Source organism: Triplophysa dalaica, chromosome 8 (genome assembly GCF_015846415.1).
Source record: "Triplophysa dalaica isolate WHDGS20190420 chromosome 8, ASM1584641v1, whole genome shotgun sequence".
Taxonomy (NCBI): Eukaryota; Metazoa; Chordata; class Actinopteri; order Cypriniformes; family Nemacheilidae; genus Triplophysa; species Triplophysa dalaica.
Window position 1 is genome coordinate 10076772 of NC_079549.1, and position 19569 is coordinate 10096340.

The 19569-nt window shown below is 38.0% G+C and overlaps 2 protein-coding genes and 1 pseudogene across 6 annotated transcripts; all 3 read left to right on the plus strand.

Moving 5' to 3' along the window:
- Positions 1-571: 571 nt before the first annotated feature.
- LOC130427148 (UDP-glucuronosyltransferase-like) lies at positions 572-19280 on the plus strand. Of its 5 annotated transcripts, XM_056754215.1 has the most exons (6): positions 7193-7324; positions 9775-10538; positions 16890-17021; positions 17519-17606; positions 17762-17981; positions 18284-19280. In XM_056754215.1, exons 2-6 carry the CDS (start codon positions 9795-9797, stop codon positions 18561-18563), a joined length of 1464 nt encoding a protein of 487 aa, XP_056610193.1. In that variant the 5' UTR covers positions 7193-7324; positions 9775-9794; the 3' UTR covers positions 18564-19280. The 5 variants fall into 5 exon arrangements, with proteins under 5 accessions (XP_056610191.1, XP_056610192.1, XP_056610193.1 ...); XM_056754213.1 differs by lacking the exons at positions 7193-7324; positions 9775-10538 and adding an exon at positions 572-1492; XM_056754214.1 differs by lacking the exon at positions 9775-10538 and having other exon boundaries at positions 6455-7324.
- Positions 2558-3364, plus strand: LOC130427188 (UDP-glucuronosyltransferase 1-2-like; annotated as a pseudogene).
- LOC130427150 (UDP-glucuronosyltransferase 1A5-like) lies at positions 4274-6320 on the plus strand. The gene has a single exon (XM_056754216.1). The coding sequence runs from the start codon at positions 4349-4351 to the stop codon at positions 5261-5263; it is 915 nt and encodes a 304-aa protein (XP_056610194.1). The 5' UTR covers positions 4274-4348; the 3' UTR covers positions 5264-6320.
- Positions 19281-19569: the final 289 nt, after the last annotated feature.

A 19569-nucleotide genomic window follows, 5' to 3' on the forward strand; every position in this document is an offset into this window, starting at 1 on the left:
TTAGTTTACTCAGACCGACCTTGTTAAAAGTGGATCTTTTCTCCGGCCTCACTTTTCAAACTGAAAATTTGAACACAATTCATATCGTTTCCAGTTTTTTATTTTAAATTATAATTAGATTAGATTAGATTAGATTCAACTTTATTGTCATTACACATATACAAGTACAGTGTAACGAAATGTAGTTTAGGTCTAACCAGAAGTGCAATTAGCAAGTGCAGGATATAGTGTGAATAAATACAGAATACAATATTAGGAAAATACTATACAATGGCCATGTACTATGAAAATGTGACAGTCGGTATGTACTATGAACAATATAGACAGAAGGCTATATACTGTGAACATTAATGTACAGGTGGTTATAATGTGAAGCCATAAATGATTTTCAACAAATATTGACTTTTCTCCTTTGCTGACATGTCATGCTCTGCCCACCCCTTTACTGTGGGTGTGACCTGCCAATGAATTTGGTTCTATTCAGAACACTCCTTCATTGTGGGTTGTTCCAAGACAATCTTTATGATAAAACTCTGTGCCGGGAAGTCTAAATCAAGAGTTCTTGCAAACTTTCAAGACGGCCATCTCTTGGCCTTGCAATTTCCTCATATACTTAGTACTGTATGTGTTAAACTACTTTCGTGTTAGGATGTCTGCTTTAGTGTTGCTCTTGTGTCTTTTTTGCCTGGGTTCAGTGCAGGCTGGGAAGTTACTGGTTGTTCCAGCAGATGGCAGCCATTGGACAGGAATGAAGCCTTTGGTGGAAGAACTTGGACGTAGGGGTAACCAGGTTGTGGTTGTCATCCCAGAAGCAAGTCTGAGTATGGGTCCATCTGATCACACCACTACTCTGACATATCCAGTACCCTTCACAAAAGCCACGCTGGAGGGGAACGTAGATAGAGGCGTTTCTAAACTTTTGAATGCCGATGTATCTACAGATTTTGCAAGGTTTGTAGGTTTCATCAACACAATGGATATGCTAAAAACTCTAGCATCACGGAACCTTGAGAGTGCGCTCTTTAATAAGGATTTGATGAAGAAACTGAAAGACTACAACTTTGATGCGATTCTCACAGATCCATTTGAGCCGATTGGAGTTATTCTTGGTGAACATCTCTCAATTCCGGCCATTTACTTACAACTAAGTCATCCTTGTGGTGCCGACACTCTTGCCATTAAATGCCCACATCCGTCCTCTTATGTTCCTCAACCTTTAACTCATTTTACTGACCGCATGAGTTTTTGGCAAAGAAGTGTGAACCTGTTAAGGAGTCTGGTGCAGCCCATGGGTTGTGCACATATGTTTACTAATGCGGATGAGATTGCCTCACGTGTTCTACAGAAAAAAACATCCATGGTGGAGATCATGAGTCGTGCTGCTCTCTGGTTAATGCGGTTTGACTTTGCCTTTGAACTTCCGCGGCCGTTGATGCCCAACATGGTCCTTGTTGGAGGACTAGATAGCAAAAAAACTAAACCTCTGCCACAAGTAAGTGTTTCTAACAATTGTTATTTTGGTATTGCTGATTCATCATCCACAGATATATAGGCAACAAGCAAATTAATTTAATGTATCCAGATATCGGTATTTCTTGCTGACACATGTATGAGCTCTGCAGAATACAAAAGAAGATATTTTAAAGAATGTTGGTAACGTAACAACAGAGGTTCCCATTGACTTGCATAGGTTTTGTGTCTATACAATAAAAGTGAATGGGTTCTGCCATTGTTTGGTTACCAGCATTCTTTAAAGCATGTATTGTAACACATGCAGTTTTTGCAAATCTCATATTAATCTTGAGCACCTGTAGAGTATACTTTGCATCTTCGAAGAGTCTTTAGTTGGTTCACATCTATAAAAGATATTTTATAAAAGTTATTTCCAAAAACAGGCAACCGCCTGAATGTGTGCGGCTGCATTTCCTTATAATATTGTCTCTAAGCGTGCTACAAAGACACCTTAAGTACACCTTAAATGCAGTTATACCTTTTCTAGGCATGTGTCCCGAACTATAGCCTTCCTAAGGAGGTTACTTTCATACGTCTCACGTTACCAGGTGCATACCATTGCGGGGGTGCTGAATTAATGGAAATCGATTTTTTTCAACAATCCATTATTCATTCTATACTGGGACTGCTTCACTGCTTTAAGTGAGGTAGCGCCATTCTTTATATAATCATTATATAGCAATTATAAGCAATTTAGAAATAGTATTAGTTGCATGTATTAGGACCCATAGGATAAAAATAAAACAAATTGCAAACTGAATCCAACCATGGATATTATTTAATTGTGAAATGAGTGTGCGAACCCGCAATCTCATGCCCAAATCTTACAACCTGCTACACTACCTGGCAGTATAGTCATTTATATCAAAGGTTCTCTCACTTGGGGTCATAAGTAGGGTCACGCAAAGCTGTTGCGGTGCATTAAAAAAGTTTATTCCAGCAACTAACAAGACATAGTTAACACGTTTATTGTGCTTGGACACAGGATTCGCAAGCGCCGCATTTACAGCGTGAAGAATGTAGTTTATCACCGCTTTTATCAAATATGATCAACATTACTAACAGTGTTGGGCAAGTTACTCTGAAAAAGTAATTAATTACTAGTTACTAATTACATATTCAATAGTGTAATTATATTAAATGTATCTACACATCTGGGAAGGTTTAGAGGTTGTATCAACACTATGGATATGCTTAACTTTCTCACAACACAGAACCTCGAGAGTGTGCTCTATAATAAGGATTTGATGAAGAAACTAAAAGTCTACAACTTTGATGCTATTCTCACAGATCTTTGTACCCCACTGGTGTTATTATAAGTGAATATCTCTCAATTCCATCTATTTAAACGCAAATAAGTCATTCTTGTGGAGTTGACAATCTAGCCAGTCAATGCCCAAGTCCGCCCTCTTTTGTTTCGACAACCTTGAACTAATTATTCTGAACAGATGAGTTTTTGGCAAAGAAGTGTTAACCTGATAAAACTTTTGTGCAGCCCATGGGTTGTAGACGTTTGTACACATTGCAGATGAGATTGCCTCAGGTGTTCCACAAAGAAAAAGTTCCATGGTGGAGATTATGAGTTGTGGTGCTCTCTGGTTAATGTGGTTTGGGTTTGATTTTGAATTTGAATTTGCAAGACCTGTGATGCCCAATACGGTCTTTGTTGGAGGACTGGATAGCAAGAAACCGAAAACCTCTGCCACAAGCAAGAGTTTCTAACAGACATTATTTAATAGACTTCATCAATCTCTTGCTGACACTGATGCAACAATACACTTGGTTTTACATTATTAAAAACATGGTTGTTCCCAGTCCTGCTCTTGAAGGGCCACTGTCCTGCAGAGTGTAGCTTCCACCCATCACTGCAAAGCATTTAATAGACACGCTTGTCCACTGAAAAATGCATGTCAGGCTTGAAAATGACACTCTGGGGTTCCTTGCATTTGTAAAACAGAAATTATTTTAGCATATTATTTGTAAAACAATATATTTTAGTGCACTTAACCCCACTCCTACCCTTAACCTAGCCACTTCCCAATAAGCAAGCAAATAGAAGTCATGCGGGATTTATTAAAACACACACCAAAAACAGTATAAAAATATTACTAACAAGTTCCTTTGCATTTTGAGTCTTCTAAAGCCGTACAATATCGTTTTGTGAGCACAGTAGGTTTTAATCACTGGCGATCGCACTCCAGGAAAGCATGCAGAAGCGTCTCAATTAAACGTATACACTCAAGTTTAGCGTTATGTAAGAATTATGAAATCTCTCTGTTGAAAGATGAAGTCGAACTTAATATACAAATATACCACACTCTCAGATTTTTTTTCCTAATTCTAAATGTTGTTAAAAATCATTGTGCTCATTCTTTAAACATTGAACTGTGTGGCAGAATCTGGCAACATTTTCTGCTTTTCAGTATGATCAGCATTTTTTCAGAAACATTTACAGGGAATATACTTCCCTGTGCAAATGTCAAAGCTACCTCTTACAGGTTAAAGTTCAAGGCTGCTTATACATATCACTCAGCTATGTGGATATGAACTATTTTTTCTATATGACATTACATTCTGCATTCATTATTCCATGTATATAAGAATATCTATGTTTTGCAGCGCGTCAGTATGTATTTTAAAACATTCTACCTCATTGGTGGATTACAGATAAAGTCCCACCCAGCTGTGTCTCCACCTCATCTGAATATAAACCAGTCAGTCATTCAGACATATGGAGAGCTTTACGCTGCATGCTCACTAGAACTGGTGGTTCTTCATTTGCCTTAATCTCCTACTGGCAAAAGCCCTGTGAGATATTTTTCACACCACTAATAGGATGTTTATCGAACAGTTGCTTTTGAGTCTTTTCGTCTTTGGTTCAGTTGAAGCTGGAAATCTGTTGGTTATTCCATCAGATGGCAGTCACTGGCTTGGGATGAAGCCTGTTGTGGAGGAGCTGGGTAGAAGAGGGAACCGGGTGGTGGTCGTCATTCCAGAGTCAAGTTTGTCCATGGGTCCATCAAAACATACCACCACTCTTACCTACCCAGTGCCCTACACTAAAGCTGAATTACAAGACAGCTTAGAAGGCAATATAACCTCATTTCTGAGTAGTGGAATTTCGTTGGACTCTGACTCAGCCAAGTTTTTGGTTTTCTTCAATCAAATGGTACTTCTTCAAAGCTTCATAGTGAGGAACGCAGAAGGTCTGCTTTTTAACAAAGACTTGATGAAGAAAATACAAGACTACAATTTTGATGCTATTCTCACAGACCCGTTTGAGCCTGTGGGAGTTATTGCTGGTGAATATCTCTCCATTCCAGCCATTTACATGCAGATTAACCTTCCTTGTGGTGTTGACACTCTTGCCAGCCAATGCCCAACTCCAGCCTCTTATGTTCCTCAACGTAATACCCACTTTACAGACCAGATGAGCTTTTTGCAGAGGTGTATAAACCTAATAAGAACCCTGCTGCAACCCACAGCTTGTAAAGTATTACACGCTCATGCAGATGAGATTGCCTCACGTGTACTTCAACGAAAAGCATCTATGGTGGAGATCATGAGCCATGCTGCTCTTTGGTTTATGCGCTTCGACTTTGCTTTTGAATTTCCACGGCCGCTGATGCCCAACATGGTCATGATTGGAGGGATGGCAACCAAGAAACCAAAACCTTTGTCTCAAGTAAGCCTCCATATTAACATTAGCATTATTACAATTTTCAGAGCAATACCTTTCTGCTTGTCATGAAATTATATTTTTCTTATAAGTTAAGAATTCTCTGTCTAGTTACAGCCGACATCCTAAAGTGTAGTGTTCATTCGAAGCAAATTAGTGCGTATTAGTCACTGCCAGCCCTACCTAAAGTGGTTATATGAAACATGCCCGAAATTGTTGGGTTGCTGTTAACACTTACCCGCTGATAGGCACGTCTAAACACTCCTTATAATTATTCTAATTGTGGATTTCATGGACACTTTATTCAAGTAGGCTACTACAACCATTTATGATATTCAATTACAGTTTGACAGGCAATGCTTACTTTGGCTATTTTGTACAGAAGCATTTGAATGAAAGAAAATGTCTCCAAAAATAGAGACATACAGTCTAAGCCATCTTTAAACCAGCACATATATCACATAGAGAGGTTTTGTTTGAATAGTTGAATCTTAATAGGTCTTTGCAAAATGATCTGAGATATAGCCAGAAGATTGGTGGGCTTGGAATTTTGCTGTTTTTTTTTGAGAACAAAACATGTCTCCACAAAGATTTAAGTGTTTTTTTGTCTTCTTCTATGTTACGTTAAAGCAGCTTATCCATCTCTGGTCAGTAAGGCAAAGTGCAGCCTCACCTTTATTAGAGGTTGGCATCTTTCATTGTGAGAAAAGTTGCTGTTAACTATTTCCTACCCTGACTGCACATTCGCATGATTTAGTATATACATATGTTGGCCAAACCTAAGATCAATGGTGATTACAGTAAATAGACATCAAAAGCTTTTTTTGTGTTTATGTATAAAATAAAAAAAAATATTTCAATATTCCTTTTTCGAATTGCCTCAAAAAACACCACTTGTGTGTGTAAAAACTTTTTTGCAATATATGGGAGTTTTTGTAACTGTTTACATAATTATTAAGTTTCTGAAAATAGCATTTAAATAGAGTATTTGTTCGCACATTTACATTATGCTGAAAGGTTTACTTTATGAGCAGTGCAGTTTCACTTTTTCCTAAACCATATCTCTATACTTTATAATGGCAAAGGTGAAAATTTGTTGTTTTATTAAGATGAATCAAATATGTTAAGTTTATAGTGGTCTGAGCATGTCCTTCCAGCTGCAAGCACTCATTTGAGGGCCGTCCAGACTCATTTTAAAATGTAGTACTTTAACCTGGACGGTAACATTGTGTGGGCGTCATAGTGCCTTAATCTCATTCAGCTGTTGACTTTTTTCACAGCACTGTTAGAATGATTACCGTACAGTTGCTCTTGATTTTGTTCCTCTTTGGTTCATATGAAGCTGGAAAGCTGTTGGTTATTCCATCAGATGGAAGCCACTGGATTGGCATGAAGCCTATTGTGGAGGAGCTGGGGAGGAGAGGGAACCAGGTGGTGGTCGTCATCCCGGAGGCGAGTATGAGCATGGGTCCATCAGAACATACCACCACTCTTACTTACCCAGTGCCCTACACTAAAGCTGAGGTAGAAGAGGACTTAGCAAATCAACTGAACAATATTTTGAGTATTGACATGTCAACAGACCTGGCCAGGTTCCAGACATTCTTCATTTCTCTGGATTTACTACAAATGTTTATTGTGAGAAGTGCAGAGAGTCTGCTCTTTAACAAGCACCTGATGAAGAAACTGAAAGACTATAACTTTGACGCTATTCTCACAGATCCATTTGAGCCTGTTGGAGTAATTGTGGGTGAATATCTCTCCATTCCAGCTATTTATATGCAAATAAACCTTCCATGTGGAGTTGACAGTCTTGCCAGTAAATGCCCAAGTCCATCCTCTTATGTTCCACAACCTTTAACTCATTTTACTAACCGTATGAGTTTTTGGCAAAGAAGCGTAAACATGGCAAGGACTCTGCTGCAACCCATGGCGTGTAGTCATTTGTTTACTCGTGCAGATGAGATTGCCTCACGCTTACTTCAGAGAAAAACATCTGTGGTGGCGATCATGAGCCATGCTGCTCTTTGGTTTATGCGTTTTGACTTTGTCTTTGAGTTTCCACGGCCGGTGATGCCCAACATGGTAATGATTGGAGGGATGGCGACTAAAAAACCAAAACCTTTGTCACAAGTAAGCCTTCATAATAAAATCTTTAACATTTTTAGTGCTGTGTACATCTGATTCTTCTTGATAGACTGCAAATACCAGAAAGGCTATAGTTACCAAAAAGTATTCAGTCCATCCAGTTACAGCAGGAATTCTAGAACAGAGTCACTACATTATACTTCATTTTTAGGTCTTAATTGTTAATGATTAACTATTAATGTCGAAGGTGGTGTCTCACTAACCCACAATGTTATTTTCCTTGATCACTGCCTGGCACACCAACTGAGTGTAACGTGAAACATAGTTGTTGTTGTTGGAAAATCACCATGGCATTGATTCACTTGAGGATCTCATCATCCATCAATAAATTGAACTGTGAATCCTCTAATTATAGAGAAACAAGGATAATGAGGCTTAGTAATGAAAAATGGCAAATAGGCTACAACCTTATGGCTTCATTATAGTTTCGTTTTTACGCAGTCGAACACACAGCCTTGCAAATTATACTTAATTTTACTTGTACACATGTACAGATGTTCAAAACATGCACATTGTGACAAATTGCAATACCTTTCCTGGCCTACAGGACTCTGTAAGGAGCAGTTTGGCAGGTCCAAACACTTCAAGGTGGGTTGGTCGATTTAGAAAGGTGCTAACTTTAGCCTGCTAGCACTGAATTTATAATCCCACCCTCTGTGCGATTCGACGTCCAAAGCCATGCCTCCTTCAAACACATGAATGTATTTTGCAAATCCACGTAACAAAACGCAAACTAAATTCTTCTCGAAACATGTACATAACTGTCTAAAAGAAAGAGAGCAACCATGGTACGTCTTTCAGACCCTTTGCCTGCCGGAGCTGTCCTCATCGTGCAAAAGCTGAACCGATGTTGATTCGAGTTTTTCCTCTATAATGATCCTGACGTTTTTTTGATCACTGCTTTTTCAAAAACTGACTTTCTTTTTGCAGATTTACGTGTTGACGGTTCCAGAAAGTGTCTTACTTCATGTTTTGCATTAGACACTTCAATCAATGATAATTTTTATAGAAATAATCTTGACATATTTACATGAATATAGTAATCTTACCTCCATATTTACAACTAATAAACAAAATCATTTAGGAAAGGTGATTAACCCTTTTAGAACTTGATTGAACTAACTATTTAAAGATTTACTGTCCGATTCAGTCTTATTATTGTTGGAATATACATTTGTGTAGAGTGAATTATTTCAATACATGGGCAATTCCAACGTTATGGACGTGACATTTTGCGTTATGGACGTGACATAAATATGCTCAGAGAATGAATTTGTTACGAATATATTGAACCATCTGTCTATGAAAATTCTATATTAAAAAGGGAAATAAACGTGTGTTATGGATGCGTCATAAAAGGATGCGGTTTTTAGGAGACAACAAACTTTGTAGGATTTCTGTGAAAAAAAATGCACAATCCTGAAGGAAAAATACCCAATGAATGAAGAAGTGATGCCTATTTATAGAACATAAAATAATTATTTTATTTTCATGTATCCATTTATGAGGAATATGTACAGTATGGATGTGACAATCCTGAAAATAGCACTTACCTGACTATGAAAAATCATGCACTAAAAATAAAACAAATGCATTAGAAATTTGAAGAGAGATCTCACATGGGTATTTGAACCACCAAATGTTAAAATCTGTGATGTTACCATAGTACAAACTCCTGGTAAAAACTGAATTGCCCACATGCATTAAGGTGAAGTACAATTTATGAATATGTAAAATTTACACCAGAAGAATAAAACTCCTGCGGAATCATTTTAAAATTACCCCAATTCCAAGGGAAATCCACAGAGTTAGCAATCCTGGGACAGAAGGGCATTTTAATAAATATAACTTCATATAATCTTTGTTTTTTTTGCAGAGACATTCAGTCTTCTTTTGTTACCGAAGAGTTTGTGTGGTAGTATGTGTCTCTTAGTAAGTTGTTTAAACAACCAAATAAACTGGCAAATGTTTCTTTAAATAGCTTGATAAAAGAAGCAATGGATCGTTTTGTAATTGGACATGCTCTGTTATTTATTTACAGAAAGTAAAACGTCCCATTGTTGAATACGAACAGTGCATACTCTTTCTCTAGTTTTTTTCTACTTTTTTTTCTATTTTTATAAAGGCAAGAGGTAACTGTGCCATTTTGGTGACTCAAGTATAATGTAAAATATTTTTTAAGTAAAGTTGTTTATAGTGTTAACATATTTGTACTCAGCACTTCCTATCTGCTATAAACTTTGACACACTTTTAAGCACAGCCCAGACAGCTCAGAAATGTAGTACCTTAACCTGTATGGTGACATTGTGTGGGCGTCACACTTCAGCTGTTGATTTTTTTCACACCACTAATAGAATGAATATCGTATGGTTGCTTTTGATTCTGTTCCTCTTTGGATCATGTGAAGCTGGAAAACTGTTGGTTGTTCCATCAGATGGCAGTCACTGGCTTGGTATGAAGCCTATTGTGGAGGAGCTAGGGAGGAGAGGGAACCAGGTGGTGGTCGTCATCCCAGAGGCAAGTCTGACTATGGGTCCATCAGAACATACAACCACTCTTACTTACCCAGTGCCCTACACTAAAGCTGAGATAGAAGGGAACATGGCAGAAGAATTAGACACTATTCTGAGTATTGATATGTCTTCAGACCTGGCCAAGTTCCAGGGATACCTCTTTTCACTGAATATTCTTCAGACGTTAACCACGAGGAGCGCTGAGAGTCTGCTTTTCAACGAGGACTTGATGAAGAAACTGAAAGACTACAACTTTGATGCTATCCTCACAGATCCGTTTGAGCCTGTCGGGGTTATTGTTGGTGAACATCTTTCGGTTCCAGCAATATATATGCAAATAAATCACCCTTGTGGTGTGGACACTCTTGCCACTCAATGCCCGACTCCAGCCTCTTATGTTCCTCAAATATTTACTCAGTTTACTGACCGCATGAGTTTATGGCAAAGAAGTGTGAACGCTGTAAGGTCTCTGCTACAACCTATGACTTGTCGATATTTATTTACACATGCAGATGAGATTGCCTCACGTGTTCTTCAGAGAAAAACATCTGTGGTGAACATTATGACTCGTGCTGCTCTCTGGTTCATGCGTTTCGACTTTGCCACAGAATTCCCACGTCCTTTGATGCCCAACATGGTCATGATTGGAGCCACTGTTAACCAGAAACTAAAACCTTTGTCACAAGTGAGTCTTCGTAATTCAATTCTTCACACACTATTACATAATTTAAGTGTTGTTGGGTGTGATTTTGATGCACCCTATTTTCTTAATCTCTGTGTGTTGTCGCTTTTGACTATAAAATAACTCATAAGTGTGCAGGAGATGGTATAAATAAATTTACATTTGATCATTTAACAGATGCGAATGAGGCAAACAGTATAAGCAATCACATAAGCAAAATGGGAAATCATGTGCAAGTACATTGTTAACTGGGCTCAGCACATTAACTCAACACTCAACACTTGCTTAACACATCATACATAGCTATTTTTAATTAATTATGGAAAAGATAGAAAAGCAACAGAAGTTACTGCTAGTGTAAGGTGTTATTCCCAGTCGCCAGTTGTCATACAAAAACAGTGTTTTAAAGTGGGAGTAACATACAGGGTTTCTGCCAATCTCAGACTAATCTTGAGTACTTATGGAGTAGAATTTCATATTTCGTATCTTCGACAAGTATTTAGTTTGATCGCATTTTAAAAAGATAGAAACAGCTTTACGATTGTTTCCGAAAACATACGGCGCATGTGGGAGGAGGGGTAGGCTGAACCAAAGCACGTGCGCACCCATTGTCAACAAAACACAGACATCAGTTTCACTCACCGCATGGGGTTCATGTCCGGCATCTTATAGCGCTGGGACGGCTCAACATATCAGTTTCAAATGATCTCCAAATCCAGCGTTATATCCACAGTTTATATAACATTCATCACCCAAATGCTGTGAACAAACCAACACCTGAACTTCGCGAACGCATGCTCTCTCTCCTCCACACAAGTGAAAGTGACGTCTGTGCATGCCCTCCTGCTCTCCAGTGGCCGTGCCGTGTCCTTTTCCGGAAAAATAAAAATATATGTAAAAATATATGTTCGAAAAAAAGTTTCCGAAACCTGGGCTCCTGTACGATCGCTGGGGGAAATTCTACGTAATATGCCCAACTCATTTTTTGACAAGTTTACCATGTTTGGTATGAGAAGACAGCACGTTTAACATAGTAAAGAAGTCAGATGGCATTACACATCGTTGCATGGCCGCTTTAAAACTACTGCCGTTTCCACATGCATTTAAGAGAAAAATCTGCATTTACACTAACACCATCGAAAACGCAATTTCACATATTGAAGTGCGCATGCCCAGTGGAGGTAGCTGTATACCTTCTTGGCAACGGTCCTTGGGGTGCGAGGCTGGTCATTCTCGCCTCAGGTATCGTAATGGCTCAAAGGACTGGGGCTTAACGAATCAGGAAAGCAAACGCAATGATACAGACGACCCAACCAATAAGAGAATGTGGCAACCACGCCTGCCTATTCAAAAGTCTCCATTTTCTAGAGACTTTAACCCAAACCCCGGAGATTTCAAACTAAAACGGGGTCTGCAGCCTTTCCAAAAGTCTCAGTTTTTGGGGGTCAAAAGCTCCTGAGTATTGTTGTGTATGCCAGGCGTAACCGTAGCAAAAGTTTTGCGTCTTTGAAGGAAAACTCACAAGTGTAAACACCAACTTATTGGGTCAAATGTTCACAAAAAAGGTGAATCTTCAGTCGTCTCTTAAATTGACCAAATATGATGCTTTCTGCATTTCCAGAAAGTCCAGTAATACTTTCTGGAAGTTAACTTGTTTCAGGTTATCAAAAGTAAAATCTAAGATAGCCATGTGTTTTGTCTTGTGCTTTGTCAGGTCTAGTTGCATTATGTGCTACTAGTTCAGACTTTATTTACCTGTGGATTTAAGTGTTGCTGTCATCTCTGTTCACCTGCATTAATATTGTCATCTATTTACTTCAGCTCCTTGTGTGTGGCATTGTCAATCAGTCAGTGTCTTACAGATACCAGTTTATATCTGCTATACATTTTTATAATTGTTGTATATTTGTGTGGTTGACATGGTATTGTTTTATAGCTTCTCTGTTTCTCAGATCAAGAGGTTGTTAATTTACTCTACTATTTTTTTGGTGTTTTTTTAAGTAACCTTAAACTACCATGACAAGAATATGCAAAGATCAGCTTAAAGGTGATTCAAGAATTTGGTAACACAAAAAGATAGTATTTATAAAAGGGGTCATGTGGCGCGAACAGTGTTTTTTGGTGTCTTTGGTGTGTTATAAATTTCATTCATGTATTAGAAACGTGAAGTTGCAAAAAATGTTAATATCGGAACAAAAGATGCATTCTATCTAAAAGTGAATGCTTACCCAGACCTGCCTGATATGACTCGTGTTACCACACCCCCACAAATCTACTTCAGTTCGTGGTATGATTCGACCAAGACCGCCCAAATGTATACGCAAGGAAGGTGGGCATGCCTGTCAGTACAACTGCTTTGGAACCTGATGTTCCAAATATGCTAAGAGGCATTACATTTCCGTCACATGCTTGCAGTATTTCAACCAATCACTACGCACTGAATAACTGGCCAATCATAGCACATCTTGCTTTTCAGAGCGATGAGCTTTGTGAAAAATCTGTGCGTTTCAGAGAGGCGGGACAAATAGTAGATACAAACATGCAGGCAATGTGGAAAAAACTGTGTGTTCTAACCTTTAATCGTGTTATCACATTGCATTACATCTAAAACAAACAATTATACTTGTTTAAGCCGTGTCATATGACCCCTTTAACATTAGTCAAAGGTCCAATGTGTAAGGATCTATACACTCGTTCTCACCCCCGACTTGTCACATATTATTTCGACCAGCGCCCCTCTGCGTCGCCTTTAACATGCAAGGTACCCCTTTGGCATTTTTTAGGTTAAGGTTATTCGCTATAGTGTTTAATTCATTGCATTTGTAAAAATATTATTGGTTTCATAAATATTTATTGTTTCAAAGATATTTGGAGCACCTAAACCTAACCACTTTTTAACCATAAAACACAACACATGATTAAAAGTACAGTCACAGTTATTTTTAGCAAAAACAGGCCCAAAAACTGTTTAAAAGTATTACAAATAAACAACTCGCATCGCAGACCTTTTGAACCTAAGTCGTACGATAACTTCATTCCGAGATAACTTGAAATAACTTAATTCAAGAATGCACACAGTCACCAGCCCCCGACCGTTCAAATATAAACCAGAATGTAAGCATGATGACACAGTTGATCACAGGAGACAATACACTTTTATGTTCAAAGCACTAAGTAGACGTAATGACACAATCTGTTAGGAGACACAAGAAAGGCAATGGTATTGCACAAACGAAACTGACGTAATGCTTTCTTCTTGGTGGCAGTTTTTGAATGTCTGTAACCTGAACCTGAGATGTATGGCGGATGGTGATCGCTTTGGCTTTGGTACACTTATATTTTACGTTACTTGCTCAAACTACCTGAATAGCATCACCTAAACACAATTATCCTGGCTGTAAGCTGAAAATCAAACCCTGACACAATTTATAATGTCTGTGTTTGACGCCAATGGTTTCTAATGCAAAGCAACTGATTACCCTGCACATTGGAAAAACATCACAGAAGGGGTAGCCTACGTTTTAAAAAGTTGGGAGCTAGAATGGGTTAGATCTATTGACAGAAATCCAATATAATATACAACTACCTCTTGAGAGGTGTATACATACATAGTGAAGCGCTGTGTTTTTATTACCTTAGAATCTATCTACATACACTGCGGGTCCCCGCACATGGAATTCACCCTTTTGTTTCTTCAGTATCTCTTAACAGACAAATTGCTATACAGATTACGTTTCATAAATATGTTATTTTATTCAGGAAAGAAGCAAAAACGTGACAACATCTTAGTTCCTAGTGAGCATTTAATATTTATTTGCATTCATTCCATTGTCCACGTCTTTGTTGAATACAATGCAACCTGTATTTAGCTTTTTTGGAAAGGAATCAAAGCATGCGGTCATGTGTAAAAACGTGTCCTTGGTAATCTTCATTTAAGCACTTCATTCACTCCAAGTTTGTTTGACTGCTCTGTGTTTGAGCTTAAATCAATCTCTCTTCGTGAGTTCGTGTTTTGCGTGACAGACTTGTGTTTACATCCATACAGGGAGAAGCTGATAATAATCATTGACTTTGAGGTATAGTAGTGCAAGCCCATAGTGACTTGCAGAATTCTTTTGAAAGCCAGTATTGAAATGGAAGGGGATTGTTTGAATAATTTCCAAATATGTACACGCTTTGAAACCACCTGCTAATGTGATTTACAGCTTTTGAAACAAGTGGAAATTAAATTCTGGGGTTAAAATAAGTCTTCGAAAGTATTAACCTGAAGCAGGCACTTGATCCTCTTTACCTTTGTGTCAGGAGAGTTATCTGTAGATAACTCTTTTAACACAGAACATTCAGTTTGTTTGAAATAATTAACCCAGACTAACATCTAACCTACTTTTTGGACTTTAAACCACAGTGCAATGACAGAATGCATAAAAGTTTGGTGCTCATTAGCTGACACTGAGGGCTGTGCAATCTGTCTATCCACAATCACCTGCCCCTTGTCTTGTCTATGTTAAAAGTCATTGGTAGTCCTTCTCGTTAAAACACTGTATTTTCTGCCTATTGTATTGATATTGGAGCCATGGTTAGAGCACTGAGTGTTTCTGCTCTGGGGCTTATAGCCTTGCTATGCTGGTTCACGTGCGAGCCCGTGCAGGCTGGAAAAGTTCTTGTCACACCGATGGATGGCAGCCATTGGCTTAGCATGAAGATCCTAGTGGAGGAGCTGTCTCAACGTGGACACGAGGTGGTGGTCCTCGTACCTGAGACCAGCATTCTGATGGGAAGTTCTGGTAATTACATCACTAAAAGCTTTCCTGTGCCCTACAACAGTGCTGAATTAAACTTTAACTTGAACAATATTAAGAAGCAGGCATTGGAAAAGCCCCCGGATATTTCATCTTTTTTCACAAATTTACGGAACCTGGTCAAATTCGTAAACCTACAGGTGAAAGGTTGTGAAATGCTGCTGTACAATGAAACCATGATGAGGAGTCTCGGAGAGATGGGATTTGATGCCTTGCTCACAGATCCTTTCCTGCCTTGTGGTACCATCATTGCTCAGAAGTTTTCACTTCCCACCATTTACTTCCTGCGCGGGATTCCCTGTCGGCTGGATGAGGCGGCGGCCAAATGCCCTTCACCTCCATCTTTTGTCCCACGTTTCTTCACTGGCTACTCGGATAAGATGAGTTTTGCTCAGAGAATAAACAACATGATTATGACAACAGTGGAACCTTTCCTCTGTCAAACAATGTTTGCCAGCTTTGACGAACTGGGAAGTAGATATCTAGAGAAAGACACTACATACAAAGAGCTTTTAAGTCATGGTGCGATCTGGCTTCTGAGGTATGACTTTACCTTGGAGTACCCCAAACCCATAATGCCTAACACAGTCCAAATAGGGGGCATTAACTGTGCTAAGAGGGATCCCTTGTCAAAGGTAAGCTGTTAATCTTGAATAAAATGAGACATAGACAAATTTGGCGAAAATTTATAAAATAGCATTGTCTAGTATTACTAGCAATATTAATATGGCTTAAAATAACATCCTCTTAACTTTATTGATTGATTTCTAAATAAGCAAAACTAATATCAAGATAATTAAATAAACATTGAAAAGCCATACAAACTTTAAAAACCATGAACAATGTTACTTTTACATTTATGCATTTGGATGATGCTTTTATCTAAAGCAACTTCCATTGCATGATGCTATACATGTGTATTTGAGAATTTGCAGTCCCTGGGATCGAACGCATGAGCTTGGCGTTGCGAGCACCATGCTCTAACCATTGAGCTAAGGGAAAGCTTTGTTCAAATGATTTATGGAGTAAATGGGATACATGTCAAAGTTAATATTCTAATAGCTGTTATGAGGATGCAGTAATGTTTAAATTTCTTACATGCTCTAACAGTCAGTTTGGGAACAGCAGTGCACAATTTTATAACATGATTCATGCCTGAGCCACAGAAGGAAAAGTGTTTCTCCCCCTTTTCACTGTGGCTGATGTAATTCCTGACAGGATATCAGGAGCCCCTTTGTACTTACAGGATAGACCACCAGAGGGAAGAGACATTTCCTGTAGTTAAAATGTGTTTATGCTACAGTTTATGCAGAGAAATTTTGGGATAGATTATTATTTTAATTAGGGAGTGAAGTGAACCAGTCACTTCAAACAGAGAACCGACAGATCTGATCAGTGATGCCACATAAGATTACAGCATATGGGCATTTCTTTGTGGGTGCTTGAAAAAGAAAAGCAAGTCAGCAAGAAAGAACTGCTTGCATTAAATTGTGGTTAACAGTGGAAAGCGTGTTATTGTACTTTGAGCCCAACACTAATTTCTGTTTGTGTGCAGGAGCTGGAGGAGTTTGTCAATGGTTCTGGAGAGCATGGGTTTGTGGTTTTTACTCTGGGCTCGATGGTGTCACAGTTACCCGAAGCCAAAGCCAGAGTGTTCTTCGAGGCATTTAAGCAGATACCTCAGCGGGTAAGCTAAACTATAAAATAAGATGTTACTGTAAATGCAGAAATCCAACTTATACGCTTGCTGTAAATATATATACATGAATGCAAATGACATACTATAATTATTTCATTATACATCAGCCATTTTTATATAAAGTTTAATAATAAGGTTTATAAGGTAATAAGGTTTCTTTTTTATGTTGATTCCATGGAAAATAAGTGATCCAGTGTGAGATCTTTAAGAAAATGTCAATACGCTCATAAATCATATTTGCTCAGGATCTGCATAATTCTAATGGTTGCACTTTATTTTACAGTGCGAGTACTTCAAGTGTTCTTACATAAGAAAGTACTGGGCAATTTAAAGTTACTACATGAGTTAAGGTTAGGTTTAGGGGTAGGTTCAGGTTCAGTACCTAGTGATTACCCAGTTATAGTATTTACTATAACAAGTACACAGTATGTACATGGGAAAGAGGACTGTAAAATAAAGTGCTCCTTCATGATTTTCATTGGTAGGTGCTGTGGAGGTACACAGGACCCGTGCCTGAAGATGCACCAAAGAATGTCAAACTGATGAAGTGGCTTCCCCAAAACGATCTTTTAGGTAAATATAGGTTTTCTTTTATTCCAGCCCTGGTTGGTGTGAGCTTTTTGACATTACATTGCATGAATAATAATGCAAGTTGTAATTAACTTACAAAATCAATAAATAATAGAATGCTAATGCACAAATCATGTTTTATTTTGTATGTCTTGAAGGCCATCCTAAGGTTAAGGCTTTTATTACACATGGCGGATCACATGGAATCTATGAAGGTATCTGTAACGGCGTGCCAATGGTGATGCTTCCGCTGTTTGGCGATCAGGGAGATAACGTCCAACGCTTAGTATCCAGAGGGGTTGCAGAATCTCTGAGTATTTATGATTTGAGCACAGAAAAACTCTTGGTGGCGTTGAAAAAAGTCATCACTGAGAAAAGGTGATGAAATGTACATGTTATAATTTATGCAACAAGAGTCAACTCTGTTATCTTTTGTAAAGGACAGTTCTTCTGAAATATCACTATAGCTTATGTTATGATTTGGATGCTGGTCCCTCAGTATGTAATGATTTATAATTAGCTGTACCCACCTCACGAGAAAGATGATGCTGGTCTAAGTATACTGGAAAACCACCTATTCTAGCTCTAACCAAGACCGGCATGGAAGTTAATACTTGTCTAAATATTTGTATAAATTTAAGGCATCTCAATACCATCTTTTTTCATCTCTTATTTAACAGATACAAGGAAAATATGACAAAGCTTTCAGCCATCCATAGAGACCGTCCTATTGAGCCCTTGGACCTGGCTGTGTTCTGGACTGAGTTTGTTATGAGGCACAAAGGAGCAGAGCACCTCAAACCCGCAGCCCATGAGCTGAATTGGATACAGTACCACAGTCTAGATGTTATCGGCTTTCTACTTCTCATTCTAGTGACTGTTATTTTTGTGACTGTAAAAAGTTGCATGTTCTGTTTCAGGAAGTGCTTCAGGAAGACTCAGAAAAAGAAGAAGGAGTAGTTAAATTATGTGATTGTGAAGTATTTGTTGCGTTGATTGTGTGTGGATTGTGTCTTTGTCTTTTTAATAACTCTGTAACTTAAACCTAGTCCGGGTTTATGCCTCACATGGCCACATTATTTCGATTAAAAAAATTGTAAAAGAAAACATGCTGTCAGGATAAGACACAGAGTTTATATCAAAGTAACAGGCTTCATTTATATTAATATTGTCATTTCAAATTCATACATTTTAAGAACAGCTCACTTCATAATAAACTTTTCTAAATTCAAAAATATTCTATGATCAGGTACCCAAATGACTATTACAACATTACTAAGTATAAAAATGTAACCAATTTTCTGTATTTCTGACTATGAGTAAAATGAATGAATGAATGATTTTATTGCCAAGTATGCTTACACAAAGGTATTTGTTTTTGTTATTGAGCATTCACTATAGAAAGGACGGAGACAAACAAACTGACAACAAAGAATAAAATAAAGAGAAGGAGATTAAGAATAGGCCTACATATAAAAAAATAATCAAATTACAATTAAACAATTTAGATATATGGTATGTGTTTATAAGAGCACAGAAACAAGTGTGCTATAAACAACAAATGTGTAGAAAATAAGTATACTGAAATGTATAATACAATGTATATACAGCACAAATACTAATGTACAACAACAGATATGTGCAGAGTTCATATAAAATAAATACATGTCTATGGTACATTGTGTAGTAGGCCTTCATATTGAACATTATTTTATTATTCAATACAGCTTGTTGTCACTTTCAGCTGTTTATGAAGTGGATGGCCTAAGAAAAGAAACACTTCTTGTGGTCTGTACGATCAACCAGATGGCAACAATTTAAAGAGGGGTGAACATGTGTATGGCCCTGTGTGATTTTAACAGCACAAACCAAAGGGCATAACACAATCCTGAAACTGTTTTCAGAGACCATTCTGAGATCTCATACCTCACTGTGAAAAAATAGCGACATTTACATTATCTAGGAT

Bases quoted from the DNA above. Each gene is read 5' to 3' on its own strand.
- LOC130427148 (XM_056754211.1), top strand. From the start codon at position 9,636: ATGGTGACATTGTGTGGGCGTCACACTTCAGCTGTTGATTTTTTTCAC. The intron at 17,022-17,518 runs GTAAGCTAAACT...TTTCATTGGTAG, and splicing joins TTAAGCAGATACCTCAGCGG to GTGCTGTGGAGGTACACAGG. The intron at 17,982-18,283 runs GTGATGAAATGT...CTTATTTAACAG, and splicing joins AAAGTCATCACTGAGAAAAG to ATACAAGGAAAATATGACAA.
- LOC130427150 (XM_056754216.1), top strand. From the start codon at position 4,349: ATGTTTATCGAACAGTTGCTTTTGAGTCTTTTCGTCTTTGGTTCAGTT.